The sequence below is a fragment of the Echiichthys vipera genome (genome assembly GCF_963691815.1).
Source record: "Echiichthys vipera genome assembly, chromosome: 16".
NCBI classification, from domain to species: domain Eukaryota; kingdom Metazoa; phylum Chordata; class Actinopteri; order Perciformes; family Trachinidae; genus Echiichthys; species Echiichthys vipera.
In genome coordinates this window covers 4,121,431-4,143,914 of record NC_139841.1, presented here as the reverse complement: position 1 = coordinate 4,143,914, position 22,484 = coordinate 4,121,431, and the positions used below count along the sequence as shown (strand labels likewise).

At 41.6% G+C, this 22,484-nt stretch overlaps 1 protein-coding gene across 1 annotated transcript in view; it reads left to right on the top strand.

Annotated features, from left to right (window-relative positions):
• Positions 1–15,149, top strand: part of tln1 (talin 1) — an 89,558-nt gene extending 74,409 nt beyond the window's left edge. The window contains exons 51-57 of the mRNA XM_083929728.1: positions 1,608–1,713; positions 3,549–3,673; positions 3,976–4,101; positions 5,724–5,786; positions 5,872–6,054; positions 12,148–12,273; positions 13,797–15,149. Coding sequence (XP_083785854.1) covers positions 1,608–1,713; positions 3,549–3,673; positions 3,976–4,101; positions 5,724–5,786; positions 5,872–6,054; positions 12,148–12,273; positions 13,797–13,931 — 864 coding nt within the window. The 3' untranslated portion in view covers positions 13,932–15,149. The remainder of the gene's footprint in view (positions 1–1,607; positions 1,714–3,548; positions 3,674–3,975; positions 4,102–5,723; positions 5,787–5,871; positions 6,055–12,147; positions 12,274–13,796) is intronic.
• Positions 15,150–22,484: the final 7,335 nt, after the last annotated feature.

Genomic DNA, 22,484 nt, shown 5'->3' with positions numbered 1-22,484 from the left:
TTTCTAATGAATACAGGTGTTTGAGGTAATAATGTTGTCCTACACCAGTGGTTCCCAAACCTTGTGTAGATAAAAATATGTTCGAGGCCCTGCTCTCTCTTGATAACCCACAGGTGTACTGGTGAAGCGTCATTTTAGTTGTCTTTGTTTTGGTAGTTGTGACGTTTGATGTGGATTCATCGTCTGCTTTAGGCGTACTTCGCAGTCCTTTCACAAACTTGTCCATGCTTAGGAACAGTGCAGAACCGCGCATCTTTTATATTTAGCATCAGCACTCCCCTCCTTTTATAACTCCAGGCCCACCCCTAGGGGGCTTTCCCCCAAGTTTGGGAACCACTGGCCTACAGATACTGGACAATGCCTTCATAAGTACAACATTAAAACTCACTTAATCTGGTGATGTCACCATATGGGCAGGTGTGGAACAGGCTACGGTCAATGATTGGAAACATAAAATAGTAAAAGCTGTGCAAACAGCGCAGAAGTTGATACTGACTTAGGCTAAACAGTAGAGAAGCAACATGAAACAATACTGATAATAATGAAGCCTGGTTATAAGTTATATTCAAACAGGAATAGCACATTAGACACACTTAACATCCAACAGGGTATGTCTGACTTTAAGGATTTATTTCCTGAAACCAAAGTGATACCTACGGACGCCCAGAGAGACAAGGAAGTCTGATCAAAATCGTTTTCTCTCTTTTGTTTATGACTTAAGAAGAGGAGGAAAAAGGTTTGCCAGAATCGTTTAATATAGTTGTTTTTTTTAAAGACGTTTTTTGTCTGTTTGTTGTAATACTCATTTTAGCCACTCAACCATGGACCCAAGCAGTTTCCTAGTAATGCAATTCCAGTCAAATTTAGAACATGGGGTAGTGGTGCGTTATTGTGGCCGAAACAAGTTTTTTATTACGACAGGAAACACAAAAAAGAATACCCTGTCAAAACTTCTTTTCTCCTGTTTTTACAAAAAATATCTTTGCAAAACTTTTTTTGTCAAGTCATAAACAAAGGAGAGAAAACATTTTGAATCAGACTTGAAAAAACGAAAATTTTATCACGCTAAAAAAAACTTTCACTTCCCTTTTAGGGCTTCGGCAGTTACCTCAGGTTAAGGCCTCTAACTCTGGGTCAAAGACAGAAGTATGCATTCTTTTCATCATACTTAAAGCCTAAAGAATTATTTTTTCTACCCTATTTTTCATCTTTACCTTATCATGTCACCATCAGATCACTCTGTGTTCTCTGGTCTGAAGCCTGTGTGAAATGCCCACATTCTCATCGCACTGTTTCTGTAAATACTAATTCATGTGATGGAAATGAAATATGCGTGGTTGTGTTTGTGCACATCGTTTATACGTACATGGCCCCTGTTGTTGATGGCCACTATAATTTCCAATTTACGTGGTCACTTCCATAGTGTCAAGCTACATATACACAGATAGGTCATAAATAATAGGGGAAAACGAGCATGCAGTGTGTTGAAGGGTTGCTCCACCACTACATCCCCCTCCAAATTCAAGTTAATTCAAGTTAAAATGCAGGAAATGAATGTAAAATAAAACCGGCTGATTTAAAGGTTGTGACTTTTTTCTTTCACCCAGATCATCCAGAAGCCCACTCATGATCTGAAGCAACAGTTGGCCAACTACTCCAAGCGTGTGGCAGGCTCTGTCACTGAGCTCATCCAGGCTGCCGAGGCCATGAAAGGTATCTTAACCTTTGACCTCTTCAACAACAGAATGACAGCGGAACAAAAACTACAACCCGTTGGGCGTCTCTTCGTGTCTCAATTTACATGACATGGTGTTAGTGTTCTTATCGATCTGTCTAAATGGGTCTGGATGGATCTGGGGGTTGAAGGGATAACACCAACCCCTACCAGACATTTGTCGCCAGTAGTGAACTTTAGTCATGGTAATGAGACAGTTACAAGTTTCATAGATATGTTAAAGACATTTAAGAAATAGTAGTTGTGCAATATCAATCATTTTCACAACAACTACTACTACAACCTCAACGTCTGCCTTGGTGCTCCCAGTGTCTTAAATAGCCCAGCATCAGGTCTTATTTAGAGCCTTCATGCAAATGAGCCCTGACAGTAATTTGAAGTAGGATTACATACTCCCTGTCGAGTTCTACAGTTTCACACAGCTCTGTTTGGGATCCCCTTCTTAAGAGTCAAGTACAAATTACACTGAACCTGAGACGATTCCATGAAAGCATCATTAGTCAAATGGAGGGACAGTCATCATCAGAGCTTTATATCACAGATTAATGTCCCCCCTGCTGTGGGCCAAGAGACTGGATTGCAAGACAGCAAGAGACTGAATTCTGCTGCCTGCATGGCTGGAGGTTCATGACTTAAACATATGATCCGTAAGATTGTATCTATTTAATTGTAAGTTAAGTACCTATCTACTAAAGAGTGAGTTAAAGTTGTACTCCATAAGATTTGAGATATGTTGTTTCTAGCGACCTCTGTGGCAGCAAGATGTAACCGCAGGTGAGTCTGTTCTTTCAGAGCCTCCATCTTGTCACGTTCACAGTCACTAGGTGCTTTGACTTTTAATTTATTTATTTATTTTTGCTTTTTAATAAACTTTATTAAAAAGCATTCACCTCTCTACTTCCAGTCCATCCCCTTTATGTTCCCCTCTTAAATCGACAGACACACACAAACACACACACACACACACGTTACTGATTCCTGAGTACGGCCGACAGACCAACCGCTGTCAGCAGAGTCACTGACATTGAAGGATTATTTCCATCGCAGGGGTGTCAAAGTGATCCAGTAAAGGGCCGCTGTGGCTGCAGGTTTTCATTCCAACCAAGCAAAAACACACCTGACTTGAGTCATGCAATCACCTGAACTGTCTTCACACAGTTGATTTGTTGGATCAGGTGTGTTCTTGCTTGGTTGGAATGAAAACCTGCAGACACAGCGGCCCTTTACCGGATCACTTTGACACCCCTGAACTAGAGAGTGAATGTCTCCACAGACACACAGATTCTAATACTCGGCAAAAGGGTTGATCATATGACCCACTATTGAAAACACTTGTTGCCTTTTTGAGTATTATAATCTGTATGTCTGCGGAGACATTCCCTCTCTAAATGTAAATACACCTCCTTGTTAGTGACTCTGCTGACAGCGGTTGGTCTGTCGGCGGAGCTCATCACTAACAGTTATGCTGTGTTCACTTGTAATCGGAAATAGGGCCCTTCCAACATCTGAGTCAGGCTTGTAGTAAGGACAGCAGTGTAACAGAAACGTGTGTGGAAGTAGAGAGGTGAATGTGTGTCAATAAAGTTTACAAAAGAGCAAAAAAAAAAATGGCAACATGGTCAACACATCCCCAGTTTGGAGAAGCAGACATTAGGAAAGAAATGGAAGTTAATAAACATTCTGCTGCATTTCATGACAATCAGGCCAGTAGTTTATCTGTAATCCCACTGACCGAGATCATTATCATTATACAATATTCAGCTAATAGTATGAGTATGTGTTTTTAGACACAGATTGTTTGTGTGTGTTGTAGGCACGGAGTGGGTGGACCCCGAGGATCCCACCGTCATCGCAGAGAACGAGCTGTTAGGAGCAGCGGCAGCTATTGAAGCAGCTGCCAAGAAACTGGAGCAGCTGAGGCCCAGGACCAAACCCAAGGTTAGAGGGCTTTTTACAGAGTAGCAGCAGTCACACTGAGCCTGTTAACCTCACCACAGGGTCACATACAGTGTGTGTGTGCTTCAACTTTTCTGGGCTATCAGCTCCTCACACCATGAATGATGGCTGCCCCACAGACCGTACCCTGTTAGCATTTTAATATTCCTCCATTTCAAAGTATTTGTGGACACCAACTCTTCCCTGTTCAATGTCTTTTGTCTATAAAAAAACCTTCCACAGATATTCTCAGCCCTGTAACACAGCGTGTTTATTGACTGTTGGTTGCACCCTCTTGAAAACAGGAGGCAGATGAGAGCTTGAACTTTGAGGAGCAGATTCTGGAGGCAGCCAAGTCCATTGCAGCGGCCACCAGTGCTCTGGTCAAAGCTGCCTCAGCAGCACAGAGGGAGCTGGTGGCTCAAGGGAAGGTACGTATGAATCCAACTAAAGGAGAAATGTTCTATGAGATTTAAATACAGAGTCCATTCTGAATCATGCAGGCAACATTCAAACATTCAAAAACCCCCAAACAGGGTAACATGATGAACACCTACTAGTCCATTTTTTGGAGCACACCTTTCTTTCCACCAAAAACCTAAAAAGTTATTTTTGAAACACCATTGTTGCCATCCAGACGAGAGGCTTTGGGACCCATTTACAGTAGGGATGCAAAAACCAAACCCTAGAAAAAACAATCTTCGGCCCAGTTTTTCACTTGTGAGCTGCAGTTTTTTGGTTCCATGACAAAGCAACAGCATGCAGAGGTCCTTTTCCAGTAGCAGTAGCTAAGAGGCAAGACTACAGTGTGGAGATCAATGTAGACGGCATGTGGAGGAGAAAATGTAACATTTAAGGATGCACCATCATCTTTTAAGTCAGGTTTAAATAGGCTGACTCAACCTTTTACTTTTGAAGGAATATTTGTTGATTTCATATGTGATCGAATCTCTGGAACAATGTTAGTCTCACAAACAAAAACATACTTGGAATTGGAAATGATTGTTTTTCTTTTCCCTAATGTGAAAAACAAAAAAAAAAAAACCTTGTCCTAAAAGGGCAATGAGAACTGAACTGTGGTAACCCTACACTGGTGAGAAAACAGCCGGGCCTTAAAGGAAACTTGGAAAACTATTCATTTAATTAAGTGGCTGCATAGAGAAAAACTCACAAAATATGTTTAAAAACCCTCATAAAATGATACCACTATCTTAGAGTCTTAGGATACTACACGCATTCTTTTTGTCAATGCCACAAACAAGTGTGCTTCAGTAGACACTTGTGCAGACACTGCGAAAAGCAGGAACACTCATCACAGTTCATTGTTTTGGAGAGCAATGTTTCTATAAGGGGGGTAGAGCAATACAATGATGCATGCAGGCGGCACAATCCACCATATTAGGCTGTGATGCACAACAGAGGAGGAAAACCCCTGTGAAAAAATGTATGTATAAACCAAAGCCTGGCAAAAGAATGGAATTTAGATATGTAATCACTGCTGCTGTGATGATCCGCCTTAATGATTAGCCCTTAATCTATCCTGTTCCATTCCTTTAGCCTCAGTGGTCCTACCTTTCCCAACGACACTTTCTTCTCCAGGGATGATCCACACAGTGGACTCCTTCACATACCGGTACTTGAGATTTTGGGAGTCCTTTTTTGTCCTTTAATTTGCCCATCCATGTCATTCTTATCCCCGAAAACCAGCCTGTTTCCTGACCTTCCTCTCCGTGCATTTTTATCGATGTAGATGTCGAATGCAAAGCTTTAGGTCAAGTGTTCAAAGTGAACACAGTTTATTCTCCAGAGCTGGTTTCATCTCCCTCCAGAACTCTTTCACTTAATCACATTCCCAAACACAATGAAAAAGGTCCCTTTCTCCTGTCCACACCTAATACACAGGTCTGAAAGTGCTACAGTTCTTTCTGTTGTTACATATGTCCTCATCAGCCAACTGTATTGCAGCAATCTGAGTCAAGTATTGCATTTAATTTTTTTTACATCCATGAATGCAAATGTTGATGACTCTGAGCCAGTTTCCCTGTATTTTCAGGTGGGGGCGATCCAAGCCAACGCAGTTGATGATGGACAGTGGTCTCAGGGTCTGATTTCAGCTGTAAGTCTTTCCCTTCAAGGTGTATGTAAGAATGATTTAAAGGTGTAAGTAAAACATCTTATCCTCGATGCCTCTGACTCCTCAGGCTCGAATGGTTGCAGCAGCAACCAACAACTTGTGTGAGGCAGCCAACTCTGCGGTGCAGGGACAAGCCAGCGAGGAGAGGCTCATTTCATCAGCCAAGCAGGTGGCAGCCTCCACTGCTCAGCTGCTGGTGGCCTGCAAGGTCAAGGCTGACCAGGACTCCCAGACCATGAAGAGGCTCCAGGTCAGCCCTGCATGTTAATGTGTATCAAGCGACTTCACATTCACACACTCACTTCTTTTCGTCTGTACTGTGCTGTTACTCTCTGGCAAATAAAGGACAAACAATAGTTCATAGCTAACCGATATTGCTAGCTCACCTGAGCTAGCTAACATTACAGTTCAGCCAAGCAGGACATTGATTTTCACATCTCACCCTGTCACAAGCCTCTTATCCGTATGTTTCCATCTGCATGGAGATGCAGTTGATGATTGGTGTGTGTGTGTGTGTGTAGTTTAGTAGAAAGAAAATAGTTCCCTACATGGGTTATCTTTAGTCACCGGGTCATGATTTCTCCATCACTGGGACACTCACACTAAAGCAACCTAGACTGATAAATAGCACTACAGGTCAGAAGACAAATATGTTTCTTGATTTGGGCATGAAATGTCCATTCTTCACTATATTGCTACATGTATAACACATTTTAAATTTTTTTTTAAATTCCTGATACTTACACCCTGTGGGAAGTCAACTTAGTAGCCTCATGAGCCCGTCCTGATCTCTGAGCTCCATTATATATTACTCACAGATCAGTCTACTAAGGTGCAGTGCAGAAAATTTGGAGAAGTTTGCCAAGCGACCAATCAGAGTTGATGTCGAGGCTGATTAAGTGTTTCTCTGGGATCCTTCTGTTGAATATGGACCCGGGCTCCTGAAATTGGGCCTTTAAACCGTAAATTCACGTTACACAAACGGAAAATATCCTTTACCCACATGTTGTTTCCTTTCTGAGCTTTGCCTCGATGCTGTTAGTACGTCACACGCTACATTGATCTGATTGGTGGATTTGGCCCGTATGTCGGTGATAGACAGATGTTTATCCAATCAGAAACCAGTATTTTTCCCTTCCCAAAAGATCTCCAACAAAGAGTTCCCAGATGGATATGTTGAGACAATGAGAATCAATCCATCTGGAGGAGTCAGGTTATCAATTAAGGCAGAATACAGAGGCAGAAACCAAAGAAGGACGGAGCCTTCTTATGATCCGTCACCACACATGCTCCTACCAGTGTTGCCAGCTTGGCGACTTTCTCTCTCTCTCAGAGACGAGACCCACAGAAGTGATGGCCTATTTCAATAGCAAAATTGAAAAAAAGAAGTAAGTTCATTTGTAGTTCTAAACACATTAGGGTTTTTTTATCCTGACTGTCAACATTATTCCTCTCGCCTACAGAGTCCAATACAATAACATGCAACTGGCCAGTTATGCAAATTAGGCGATGGCGTCATTTAACAGCGTCTAGCGACTTTTAGGACAGCCAAGAGACCTTTTCAAAGTTGTAAACATAAACATTCCAAATGGGTCCTAGTTTATTTCCTGTTACAGTGAATGTGAATTAGCTGACAGGAAGTTAACAAGGACCAAGGCTGTTGCCTAGCAATGGAATTTCATTAAAAAGGTCTATAGCTACTTTCCTTCCTGAGGAGTGGGCAACACTTGCTCCTCCATGTATCTTGATCGGCAGAAAGTCTTGAGTCTGTGTACTGCCAGAAGAAGAGTTTTTGTCTTTATCGATAGTGTTTATCATAGCGCTGTAAATGAGAGAATCCGTGTCTGTCGGTTGTGTTGTTGGGGTAAATGCGGTGCTTTAAAAATGTCTGTATGTTATGTCCCCATAGCTAATATTAGAGCTAGCCTTAGCTAACATCAGGTGGATTTGTGTAGCAGAATTCCCATTGGAGAGCAGAGTGAAACTGTGATGGCATTAAACCCTCCAGACACTCAGTGGTGCACACTGGCTGTTGTGTGTGCTTGCAGCTTAGTTCTATACACGTAGATGCCATTCTGTGTTTCTCACTCGTGGCTGCCTGTACACCTCTAATGGGTGTGCAGGGATTTATATCGTACGAGTGGCTTATAATATCCGTGGGCACTGAGTTACATTTCAGTTCCATTTCTCTTTCTGTTCCTATTCAGACTCAGGCAGAGTTCAGAAGTCACAAAGTATTGAGAGACAGATTATCACATTACTGGTTTGGGTCTGCACAGAACTCGTTGACAGTAAGAAAAATATAGAACTTATCATTTAAATGACCTCAGTATTTTGTACAGAACTTTATTTATAAGCAGACTCTTTTCTTCTCCCCAGAAATATGACTTAATCATGGTAATTATGATGAAAATAGAGGCAAAGGATTAGTTACCATGGCTTAGTTAGTTTGAGTTAGTTTGATCTTGAGCCAGTTTGTGGAGACTGAAAAGTCCGGGTTAGGTCAGTAGTTAGCTCCCTAACCCTCTATTCCTGCTTGGTCACACTGACATCTGATTTTGGCAAGTGCATAGTTAGATGTGTGATTGTCATCTGTTCTTCTGATTCCGACCTACAATGGAAGGAACAATAGTCACATCCCTACATTAGTCATTCTGAAACAGCTGAGGTTGTTGGATAGTCTATTAATAGGCGGGAGTTTGAGTGTTTAGGGTTACAGGTGAGCTGCATGATCTGCACAGCTGCTACATCAGGATTAGTGTGCTCTATATTTAGCTCAGGTAAGAGTGCCTTTTACATACTGCTGCATTTCAGTCTTTTTAAAGGCGTACACTCCAGGGATTTAGTGTTGCATTTCCATAATGCCAGGGGATTCAAAGTCATATTCAAAGAAGAGCAACAGAGGCTGCGATATCTTGACTTTTTTCTCTCCTATGACTCAAGATCCAAAAAAACACAGATCCTACATTTCCCATAACGCAATCAATAGAATATTTCTGGTTGAGCCGTCCTGCCTCATAAACTCCCACATATTTCCAACTTCACACCTGCAAGTTGTAACTCAGGCCTTCTGATATAAACTTCTAGTCTCCAGACAGAACGCGGTGCACTGCACTGAACTTCTTGTTGGAAACACCCGATCAGACATAGTGTTGTCAGTTGAATCTTTTTTTATTCTTGTTAGGCAACCACATAATCGCCAGCTAACTGTTATTTTGCTGTGAAGTTAAAAGTCGTGGCTGGACGGTAGCCCTAGATTTGCCAAAACTAGAAAAACTGGTGAGACTCGCTTCTCAACAACCTACTCACCTTAACCATTTGATTTCTATACCTAACCTGAACCATCTTTTGAGGCTTTGGCAAAGTTTGGGTTAGCATCTATAAACGACCAAAGTTAAATGACATTGGGGGCCTTTCCTGCAGGTGAGTTCACCTTTTTTTCAACACGGGGCGCTCAGCGACTTTAAAGCAGCGAGCAAAACCCTTCACTCTCATTGACAACAATTACAAAAAGCCACCCTCAGCTGCTAAAACGCACTCTGTCTGATTGGGCTTTAGCCCTGATGACACCGCTATGACATCATCAGGATTCTTCTCTCAGACACAGAAGGAATGATACTGTTTTTACAGGTTGAGGACTCCCCATGGTGAGGAACCCATCTTTGTATGTAAAACTGGTGGAGCGCTCATTTAAAAACACGTTTGTCTTCTTAAACTGCACAAAAGGAGTGATTGACTGATGGAAATCATGCAGCACAGAGGGTGTCTTGACCTTTATGTGTAACTGATGCAGTCAGTCCCAAGACAAAATACAAACTACAAGTATCTCCTGTCACCCCATCCACCCAAAAATACTATATTTAAGGCTGAGTGTATGCTAGCTGTGAGCACATCAGCCTGTCCAGGCCATCTCATATTCTCTGATCCAATCAGCAGTGGCTTATCTCCTCCTCTTCTGAGCCTGCAGCTGCCACCACAGTAATTCCCATACATTTATGTCTACAGGAGCTCTGGAAACAATCCACCAGTCCACCCATGGCACCAGAACTGGAAACATTAGCCCTGATCTATGATTACACCAGAAGCATTTGCTCTCTTCACTCTTTGCCGTGGTCCTTTTTAAGGCTGTAATTATTCAGAGTGCTGAGAGATGTAAAATGTTGAATGTGTGAATATCTGAGAAAAGGTGGCTGTGGACTGTTCCTGATGGCAGCAGGTGGTTCACTTAAAGAACTGGCTTATGCACTGTGTTACCAGCTTATTTGGCACCACCTACAATAATACAATGTTATTTAGCAGCCAACCTGGGAGTCTTACATATTTTGAAGTGGGGGTTGTATGAGGTACTTATCCATAGCCAGCATATGACGGTAGAGGAGTACTGACACAGAAGAAAGGCAATGTACTGCTGTAGACAGGGCTGGCAGATAAACTTATTTTAGCCACCTAAAAAAATGACACTGAATCACTTCAAGTGTATGCTAAATTTAGAATATTTTCACCTCTTTACATTGCCATCAGACAGCCCTGTTTAAAGATCCCCAGACATGTATTAAGACATATCTACATATATATAGTCTGCGTGAAACAAAAATTGTGTCTGATGTGGGGGTTTTTTGGAGGAAAAAAAGAGTAAAATTCTCTCATTTAAAATCCTTAAAGTGGAATCAACTCCATCTACCTCATTCAGAATTCCAGAATCTATGATTATGCAAATTTTGTCCATTTAAAAAAATGTCCTGCTGGAGGCAAGGAGTCTTCTACTTCACAGTAAAGCCCACTGTCAGTGTGTGTGTGTACTGGGGGCTTCAAGTTTCTACATGACACTTCAAAGAGTTAAATATTGGACTAGGATTGACTTCAAACTATCTGTGATCATACTTGTAGGCTTGTAGAATCTGAACACTTTCTGCATATTAATGTGAAAACAGCCTTCTTGTGTCAAACTGTGCACATGCCTCATTCTGCACAGTGAAACTCAAACTCCAACAGAAGAACAAGAAGAAAAGATGTTTTTCAGTGGAGGGGACTTCAAGTTTCTATGCTCTCATCAAAGCCACCAGACTCTTTTGACAGTCACTGTTATATTACCTCACAGAACATAAGAGTGTCTGGTCTGCCACCATTTAGTTTTGTTAGTTTGTAACCCTTTCTAAACCCTCAAACACCAAAGTCACACAATAACAAACTAACCAACCTAATCTCTCACATCTCCATGGTCAAACAAGATGCTGCCAGAGTGCACCCCTATTCTGACCTTTATGGTAAATGCATTGAAACGGCCCATGTGACCACGTATGGGGCTTACACAAAATATGCTACATATGTGGAAATGCAATAAATTGGATTGTAGTTACAGGAAGTATAAAGCATGTCACATGTGTCCCTTAAAAATGAAGAGGTGCCACTTAATGACTTAACTCTTTTATTTTGGGTTGCAGGAAAAGAGAAAAATTCTGACAATGAGAAACATTTGAACAACTCTCCCTACATCCTCAAACTCAAGCATTTTTACTGCCTTCTCATTCACGAGAGTTTTTATAAATGAATTCCCAATTAAGTCCCATTTTTGAAATTCTGCATTTGTGAGTGAAAGGACATCTAAAGCGGTTTACGTTACTCTTTTAACAATGGCTTTGCTGTGCATTTTCAGCCCCCTCATGGTACCTCCTGGGACAGTCCCAGTTTAGTGTGCGCCTCCATGTACAGTACAGATCATGTTATGTTGTATGTCAGGGCCGGACTAACAGTAACATTCCAGCCAAAGATAAACCAGTGGAGGAGGATTCACTAATGTCTGTGTGAGTGTGCCATCCTCTGCCAGCTCAGTGTCTGATTTCAGTCGACCGCCGCAAAAGGAGAAAACTCCTCTTTGTTTGTAGCCGCGCTGCCCAATGAGACAAATGTTTGGCTTTGAGTGCAGTTCGGCAGGCTGCTCCTCGTTGCCTTTTACAGTTATTCTCAGGCACTGAGCAGGAAAAAAACCTGTTATGGTTTTCTCTCCGAGCACTGCTGGAAGTTCTCATTCCCTTTCCTGGAGTTGCTGTTCACAAGAAGCACAGTTGATGTCTGCATGAGTCTGTTTCCACATTCCCTCACACACTGAATCATGCTCCACGGTTGGAGATATTAGACATCTATTATGCATTGTTTTTAGAAGTCACCTCATCGTCCTTTTATGCTTTTTCATTTGACCAAAAAAAACAATCTGAAATCAAGGTCCACATTAGCTTTTTCTGGAGCTTTCAACCATGAAAAGCTCCACAAAAGAAGACTTCTTGTCAGTGTACTGCTCCCAGTGTAAAAAACAACACACATTAATCCTGTGGGTTTTTTTCTGCAGGCTGCTGGAAATGCTGTTAAGAGAGCCTCTGATAACCTGGTGAAAGCAGCACAGAAAGCAGCATTTGATGCTCAGGATGACCAGGCTGTGGTGGTCAAGAGTAAGATGGTGGGAGGCATCGCTCAGGTGAGTCAAAGATCCCTTACACAGCGGGAGTACAAATATAGCCACCTACATACTGAGTGTACATACATACCTGCTGAAAGTAAGTACAGATATAAAAGGGAAAATACAGTCAAATAAAACTGAAACATATGTATTTTAAATACAAAAATACAAAGTGTGTATTATAATTAAAAAAAAAACAAATTATTTAATAACCCTGTTTGGATGCTTCCTAAAGAAAACATACACACAGGTAAGAGTTAGGCTCTATCGCTTGTGTTTTCTTGTATCTTTGTATTAATATTCCCCATTTATTATTGTACTTTTCTACCTCATTTATTAGGCTATAGGATATCCTCTCATAAACTGCCACCTTGCCCAGTTTTAAGACCAATCCTAGAAAAATGCACCTCCTACAGCTTTCCACTTTCTCTTTATCAGCTGTTTACCAATCATAACACTTGTTTATAATCCACCTCTGCGATCTCTGTGATGTACTCATGGACTCACGATCCAGAATGTCTGAACCTTGGAGCGTGACCGTGAATGCATGTACATCTCCAACAATCTGGTGTTACTTTTAAGCCCATTCTGAAATACTTGGAAGGGCGCCAGTAGATCTGTCGGGGATTTTGAACTGAATTCACCTTATTCTGATATCTCCAGACACCTGTTTGGTACCCCCTATCATTTATCCCACTCATCTTCTTCAGAAGTGGGGCCCAAATCCCCTTTTCCACAGGGTTTTCGGAGCTGAGGGGGTCCTGTAAGCACATTTGTTCATAAGCACAGAATAATAGTGTGATTGCCTCATCCCAAGGAAGTGTTCAGTTTGACAGGTCCCTCAGGTCGAAAGCATGATAGTAAAGAGCAGATTGAGGAGGCCCTGGCCACTTTTTACTACATGCGTTTGTTATTTACCCATATGTATCCTTGGCTTTTTACTGTTACAGAATCAATTGTTACAAAGTATATTCAATTGCTAAGTATAAACCTTTCCCCACAATGAGAGATAAAGCATATCTTCTTTGTCTAGAAGGGGATCAAAATGGCATTGTGCTATGTCCCTGCTTTGTCTGGGAGAGAGAGGAAGAGGATTCCCAAGTAATTACCTCCCTTATGGGGCCACTGGGATGAACCAGCTGAAATGATTCTGGTCAATATGAGATCAGGGGGAGGGCCTGTGACTTAGTCCAGTTAACCCAATAACCAGAAAAACAGGCATGGAGTTGACCAGGTCCATAAAGTTTGAGCAAACTTTATATTTTGCCTTTGCATTTGGATGTGCAATTGATTTTGATCATGTTTTTTTCCCAAAATAAAGGTTTTTGTTGAAGTGTCTTGGTTATTTAAAAAAAAGCACATGCTCGTACAGCAGAGGTATAGACACACAGGATATTCTATCAAATTCTGAACAATAAAAATAAAAGTATGCCAGAATAAAGCAAGTAATTATTTTATTTTGGTATCCAGTGTAATATATATATTTATTAGATTAAAGCTGGTGTTTCCTCAGTGTGCTGACAGACTGCGTTGTGTTGCAGATTATCGCCGCTCAGGAGGAGATGCTGCGGAAAGAACGGGAGCTGGACGAGGCCAGGAAGAAGCTGGCCATGATCAGGCAGCAGCAGTATAAGTTTCTTCCGTCAGAGCTGCGGGAGGACGGCCAGGAACAGTGAGAGAGAGTATGCGTGTGTGTCAACACACACATCAGTAATGCAACAGTGATCTGTGGAATGCTCAGGACCTTCCCCCAGCTACATGTAGGGAGAGGAGGCTTCATGCTTCAGTAGAAACGTAACATTATTCCACAGTGATGTATCAGGATGGTTACTATCAATCTGTATTTAATTTTTAAAGTCAAAAGTGAAATGATGCCAATGATTATGAATTTTGATAATACAGAAATATATATGCCTTAAGGTATCTCTGCTATTGATTATATATGGTCGTATTCTCTTCAATATATATCCGGCTCTTTTTTATCTGGATTGCATGTCTTTGTTTTGTACATGCTGCGTGGCTTCCTAAACTCCTGCCAATAAATTCTGCTCGCCTTCACCCTTAGAACTTTACTGTTAGATTTGAGGGATGCGAAGGCAGGCATGATTTAGACTTCTATGCAAAATATGCATAATCTATGCAAGTTTTCTATACAAATGTTGTTTTTGTGTGCGTGAACACATCATTGTGAAGCAGAGGTCTGTGGTAAAAAAATGCAGTTTTAAAGTTTAGATTTGGAAAAAAATTACTTTGCAATGGAACAAATCAGAGTGGAAAAACATTATTTTTTTAAAGATTGAACTATGAGATGTATTAAAAAGGAATCTTTCATTAAGTCGCTATCTTAGTAAAAGTGTTTTGTGTGTCAGTATTTTGACTGTTTAGGCCTGGCTTAGATGTTTAGTGAGTCGCTCCTGTAACATGTTATCTGTGTCAATATCAGTGCCTGACAGTGCTTTACACTTTCTACAGAGTTGCTGTCACTGTACAATTCCATGAAGCTAAACATGATGTTATGGCTACCTACTGCTTTCCTGTTAGACATGGAGTTTATTTCTCATTACCAAAGGCCTAATGTTAGCACACTCTTTGTTCCCAGTATATCACTGCTTATCAAGTGCCTTCACAGAATGTGTCAAGTATGTGTTCAATAATTTATCAGAGCATCATTGAAATCCACCCTCACACCACAAGTGTCTTTATGTGATTTACATAATGATTTCTTTTTTTTTTTAGAACAAACAGGGCACCGCTTGAACAGCATGCCCATTATAAAAATGACTGTAATTATACAAAGCCTTTTTTTTTTTTTGCTCACATTTTGACTCAAATTACAGCAGCACCACCTCATGGGCACCGTAACAGAGATTTATATTCAATAAAGCCGGTTTTCAATGAAACTGTTGACGATCATTTCTTAACAGTTTGTCATTCACTCTTCTCATCATGTTCACAAGAGAACGAGGAAACTTTCTCAGGGTTGCACTTGTTATAGCTGCAGTGGAGGAAACATAATGCAATTGAACTATATTTAAAATGTAAGTGTTCATAATCATAAAATCATACATCATATAAGGTCAGTTTTTCATGTTTTTTCCCCTATAATACCTGTTGTAACTAAGCATTATTGAGGTTTAGTAAGGCATGGCCGGATTGACCTCCTTTGGGGCCCTTGGGCAAAAATAACTTAATGGGTCCATATTTATGGGATAGTTCCGATTTTTTGAAGTAGGGCTGTATGAGGTATTTTTCCATAGTCAGTGTGTTACCTACAGTAGATGGGGTGAGCACGGCGCCAGTTTGGAGAAGCAGAATGGAGTACTGAAACAGAAGCTAAGCTATGTCCTGTGGACCTAACAGCAGCTAATCTTATTTTAGAAACCTAATTAATCTAGCTCAGTTGAAGTGTATACTATATTAAGAACTGTTACGCCATTTTACTTTGCCAACAGACAGCCCTGTGTAAAGTGAAATTCTGGCGTAAAATCATTCCATGGTCTTTTTCGACACTTGCACACATCAAATAAGCCATTGAGACAGTTTTTTTCGAATGTATGAACCATTAACAGAGAAATCCGGAGGCCGGACGTGGCTAACAGTGATTAGCTCAGGGCAGTACGGTGAAGGCATTAAAACGTCTTTTTTAACCACTAATACTGCTGAAAATAACAGCAAACCTCTGCAGCAGCATGAGAAGAGTCCCTACACAGAAAACAAAGCACCAACAACTTAGTTAGTGAACCCAGAGTTTATTAAAGAGTGTTTTAAAGACTTACCTACTGGCCACTGTACCAGCTCCTCTCATAGTAAAGTCCATTCAAGTCGATTAGCAAATATAATCCAAAAAGGAAGGAGCCCATTGGTGCTTTGTTTTCTGTGTAGGGACTCATCTCATGCTGCTGCAGAGGTTTGCTGTTATTTTGAGCAGTATTAGTGGTTAAAAAGACGTTTGAATGCCTTCTCCTTACTGCCCCGAGCTAATCAGTGTTATCTACGTCCGGCTGTTAGCGACTCTACTGGATTTCTCCGTTAATATGTTGATGTGTGTAAGTGCTGAAAAAGATCATAGGATGATTTTACGCTGGAATTTCACTTTAAGTTAACACAAGGGGAACTGAAGCCATTCTATGCTCTTGTCAAAGTCACCAGACTCTTTTGACAAAAAAGTAATTTTACTTGACTTGCAGAACATGGGAGTTAGCCGGCCTTTGCTGGTGTGTTTCAATGTTCAGTTAATCACAAAAACAAGAACACATTAACTGTTGACTGAATTATTGTTTTTTGTCAGTGGAGTCTGGTGGCTTTGGCAGGAACATAGAATGGCTTCAGTTCCCACTGTGGGAACTTAAACAGTGCTGTGTGATGGCAAGGTAAAGTGGTGAAAAAATGTAAAATATTGCATACACTTCAACTGATATCGATTTTTTGGGGCGGTCCTTTTCTAGTGTGTAATACACACGTCACAATACTTCCTGCAATGCTTCGAACGTCCCCATGTAAATCAGTTCCATATGAATGCAATACATTAGAAAGATGGTTGTAATGAGGTAAACAGTTACACTCTCTTGTGGGCTCCCCTGGCCCATCCTGTTTCATGCTGTGATTGACAGCGGGGCCACATATTTTTCAGCTCAAATCATGAAAATAGACATGACAAATGGAAAGGAGGAAATGAAGGCTAGAGAAAAGGGAACGTTATTTTGATGTACAGGTCATTTTCTATTTTTGGATTACATACAGGTTAGTATGGTCCACTATAAACAATAATAATAATAATAATATTATAAATAATAATAATTCTGATGCATCAAAATGTAATTAAGTATAATGTATTATATATAATTGAATCATAATTATTGATGGTTGTGTACGCATAAGTTCAAGGGTGTTCTCTTCTGGATGCTCTTGATAGAGTTTGACTGAAGGCTTATAAATCATGATGACTACCTTCTCACCTACACACACCTCAATAATCAACGGGCGTTCACTCATACTTTCACTATAAATCATGATAAATCACATCTATATTCTTTTATGACTGTTGATAGTATGCATCACAAAGCATTACGTGTATTTATGAGCGTAGTCATGAAACATTATGACTCGTTATTGTCATTCACAATGAGAGATGATTTCATGGGATGCTAACCTGATGATGAGTTGGTATCCACCATGAGTCCTTACATAGTGAATGATAATGCATTCATGTATATCATGTATATATATACAGTGAAGATCAAGATTAGCTAACATAGTATTTTCTTTATTTCCCCTGGAATATTGTTATCTTTAATTGATCAGAATTTGATAGAATATCCGCTGTGGCTGTACTAGCAATTTTTTTTTAAATAACCAAGGCACTACAACAAAAACTTTTTATATTTAAAAAGCAGTGATCAAAATTAGAGAACAGTAACCACTGTGTCAGAAGAGAAGATTTCAACAATGTTTCTCACACTGCTCTGGTTTGATCTTGGTCCATTCTGACTCTTCCACAGTTCACTAACTGAAAATGAAAATTGCAGCTGATTGGGAGACAGTTGCAGTGAAGGTGTTACATGTTGGTGAAGGAGGTTCACATAAACATTTGCATTCACTCTGCCATGTAGCTGTACAAGAGGCCCAACTCCTGCTGCAGAAAACATCTTTCAAACCATGACACTTCCTCCTCCAGAGTTAACTGACTTCTTTACACACTTTGGGTTCAGTCTTTCCCCAGTCCTACGCCCAACATAATGTTTCCACCAGACACAAATAAACTGAACGTCCTCTCATCACTGAAGTCACTCTTGACCAGTTCTCCTCTGTCCACACAACATGCTTCTCAGCAAAGGCAAGTCTAGCCTTTTTATTCTTTCTGCTGATGAGAGGTTTGGTCACTGCAGAGTGGGCTTTCAGTCCATAAAGTCTTAAACAGTGAGACACTGTGTGCAGAGACAGATCCTTGTCCTGTTCAGAACTGAACTGGAGACCAACTCCAGCTGCAGTGTTGAACTGATTCCCCATTGAGAGTCTTCTCATAATCCTGTCCCCTCATGCACTTGTTTTACGTGGACGACCGGCCTTTTTGAGGGACTTAAATGAATGTGTGTCCTTGTAAAGTTCCAATCTTCTTGAAATCACAGACTGTGAACGCCCAACCTCTCTCTGATGGCTGAGAGGGTCATCCCTTTGGCCTTCATCTGGACAACCTGCTGTCTCAGGGTTTCAGTCTCCTTAGAGCAGCTTCCATCTTACAAAGTAACCAGGAGAGCTGCAGATAAATAGGGCAACAATCCAACAATGAAGTCAATTGTCACCGGGTGCAGATTAACACCAATAACTGGGAGGGATCTGAAAGTTTTCTCTAATTTTGATCACTGTGTTTTCACAATATAAAGGTTTTTGTTGAAGTGTCTTGGTTATTTAAAAAAACATGTTCGTACAGCAGAGGTACAGCTACAGAGGATATTCTATCAAATTCTGAACAATAAAAAATAAAAGTATGCCAGAATAAAGCAAGTATTTATTATTTGTTCTATTATTTTGGTATCCAGTGTAATATTTATATTTATTAGATTAAACAGTTAATAAATGCATAATAAAGAACTTATCACCCATAACAAGGCACTGTTCTCGTTTTAGATTGGGTAGCTGCAAAGTTGTTAACTTCTAGTAAATGCATTATAATGTGTTTCTTAATGCCTAAGTCTTTACAAATGTCTTAAAACAATAAACATATCTATGATGCTATTATTTCCCTTACACTACTCACAATAAGTTTGGGATATTGTGAGAGACTCAGTGATTTCATACATACAGTGTTTGTGTCCCTTCAGAGATTTTTGAGTTAGGGAGGCAATTGTATTGGGGTGATAGACACACCTCATTTTGTGTTTTCCACATAATGGTCTCACTGTGTACACTGTGCCTTACATATTGGGGCCAATACCAAAAAACTAAAAGACAACCCTTTTCAATGTGGCATCAATTTCAACATTCTGTGGGTTTAAAAGCTGGTGTTGTCAGTAAGTCATTCCAGATACCGTCGCACTGGCGCTGTCGGAGACGGCTGCCTCTCGAGTAGCTCCCTGGTTTTTTAGCTCTTTTAACAGAGTTGGTGTGGAGGATGCCTTCCTCTACATGCTACATCCATCCGTCCACTCCCATCTGGATAAGGGAAGCGGCACAGCGAGGATTCTCTTCTTGGACTTCTCCAGTGCCTTTAACACCATCCAGCCCCCTATACTACAGGACAAACTGAGCAGGATGGGAGTGGACCCCTATCGGGTGGACTGGTTCAGAGACTACCTCAGAGGGCACTGGAGCCCCTCACGGCACAGTGCTGGCCCCTCTTCTCTTCACCCTGTACACCTCTGACTTCTGCTACAACTCGGAGCTGTGTCACAGACAGAAGTACGCCGATGACACAGCCATCGTGGGATGTATCAGGGGTGACAGAGAGGAGGAGTATTGGAGTCTGGTGGGGGACTTTGCTCTCTGGTGTCACACTAACCACCTACAGCTCAACATCTCCAAGACCAAGGAGCTAATCATTGATTTTGGATGTCCAGACCAAGACCACGACCAGTCCTGCTAGAGGGAGCTGAGGTGGAGGCTGTGGACAACACACACCAGCCACCTGCATAGGAAGACACAAAGCAGGCTGCACTTTCTGAGGAGACTGTGCTCCTTCAACATCTGCAGCAAACTGCTTTGGATGTTTTACCAGTCTGTGGTCACCAGTGTCCTCTTCTACACTGAGGTGTGCTGGGGGGGCAGCGTATCCAAGAAGGACACCTACAGACTGGATAAAGTGATCAGGAGGGCCGGCTCTGTGGTCAGCATGAAACTGGACTCACTGGTGACGGTGGCACAGAGGAGGACACTGGACGAACTAATGGACATTATGGACAATGGCAGCCACCCCCTGCACACCGTCAACAGCACCCAGAGGAGCCTGTTCAGTGGAAGGCTGCTCCTGCTCAAGTGCAGGACCAACAGGCTCAAGAACTCCTTTGAGTTCATCCCAAAGGGATCAATAAAGAGAAGTCCAAGTTCATCATTCAAACCGTTATAAACACACAACGTCACTTAACGGACGAGCAGCACTGCATGGCCATAGCGCACCTTCAGGTCGATGGCAGGCAGTCAGATGATGCTTGTGAACTTGATGTGTCTCAAAGTGTCATTAGCAGACTTGCATCGAGACACAGAACTACTGGCAGAGTTTGCGACAGAACCAGGAGTGGAGCCCCATGTGTGACAGACCGCAACGATGACCACCTAAGGACCTATGCACTCAGACATCGTTATGCAACTGCCACACAGCTGCAGGCCCGTTTACAAGATGTGAGGAGTGCTAGGGTTTCCAGACAAACCATTCGCAACCGACCTGTGATCATTTGCAGTGGGCACAAGACCATGTGACCTGGACAATGCAGCAGTGGTCTACCGTCCTGTTCACTGATAAGTGTTGGGTCACATTGCACAGAAATGATGGTTGTCAGCGTTGCTGGAGAAGCCGAGGTGAGCGATAACGCCGAGGTCAACATGGTCCCCATGGTTCGCTTTGGTGGAGGAGGTGCAACAGTCTGGGCAGGCATCACCAATCAGCGCAAAACAGATTTGGTAATTGTAGATGGCTCGGTCACTGCACGTTCTTACCTCAGAGACATTATAGAACCCATCATCGTCCCCCAATTCTGCAAGCACACCCCCAACTTTCTGTTCATGGATGATAATGCTCCACCACATGGTGACAGAATTGTCACAGCTCGACTTTAGGAAGTCGGATAACCTCATATTGTATGGCCAGCAATGTCCCCTGACCTGAACCCCATAGAGCATGTCCGGGACCAGCTGATGCAGAGACTGGATGATCGTACCCCCGCCCCATGTGACCTGGTAGAACTGTGTGTGTAGCACTTGAGAGCTGAACGCATTGCCTCAGAACAACATCATGTGGCTAGTGAGGAACATGAGACGTTGCTCTCAAGCTGTCATTGCGGCAAATGGTGAAAACACCCGCTATTGATATTGTCAATTTTTGTTATTTGGGGCTATCCTTGCTATTGTCTAAATATTCAGGGTAATAATAAACTAATGAAAATGGTGTTTCTTCTCATTCATTACTAGTAATATCAAAGGGGCCTGTGAATGTTCTCATTTGTCCAGGTCATAGTTATCCCCAAAGCAATTTCAGTCAAAAGCAACTGGACTTGGTTATTTGTCTAGGAAGACGTTTCACCTCTCATCTAAGAGGCTTCGTCAGTTCATGTAAGCATCTGACCAGGCTGGGACTGGTCCAACTAACTGGTGTGGAGATCCAGGTATTTAACCTCTCACAAGGCCGATGATGTCACTAGAACCCTTTGTGATCCAAGTGCCAACGACCGTCGTTAGAGTGGCAGTTGTTGGTGAGAAGTTGGAACCAACTTCATTTGACTGAAATTGCTTTGGGAATATCAAAGGGAATTTTTACTTATTTCATCAAAATTCAGACCAATAGGAAAAGCACTCATGTAAATAAAAATATCCATAACTTTTTGTGAGTAGTGTATATAGTCTTATAAACATATAATACTGTTACAGCATCTTATAAGGACTTACTATAACATCCAACCTGCTGAAAACCATCTGGACAATGCGCCAAACCTGGGGCAACAGAGTCTTTGCAGCCGCTGCCCCCTCCCTCTGGAACACCTTCCCCAGTCACATGGACAGGCCAATACCCATACCTGTTTTCAAAAAGGCCCTGAAGACCCACCTTTTGAACTGGGTTTCCCCAGCACCCCCTAACCCCTTGGCTCCTAACCATTATTATGTTTCTTTCCCCTTCTCTTGTGTTCTTTTTTGTTCTCTCCGCTTTGTGAAGCGTATCAAAAGCAATATACAAATTTGATGTATTTTTATTATTGTTATTTGTATTATTATTATTACTATCATTATAATGCGGCCCTTACTACCTATTACCTAACGCTTATTATAAGGACCATAATGGTTAAATATGGAGAATGAGCAGAACACCGCCATCTTGTGTCTTAAGATCATATTCCCAACAACAAAAAATAATTCCAGCAGTCGGGTTGCCAAGTTGCTCAGAAGACCAAAGTCTGTTTGAGCCTGTTTGAACCCACCCCCTCCGGCAAATCACACCATAAAAACAAGTATTACAGGAGTTTGACTGACAGTTAGCTTTAGCCATTAGCGTTAGCCGTTCCAGCTAAGTAAAGATGAAAGTGATGTTA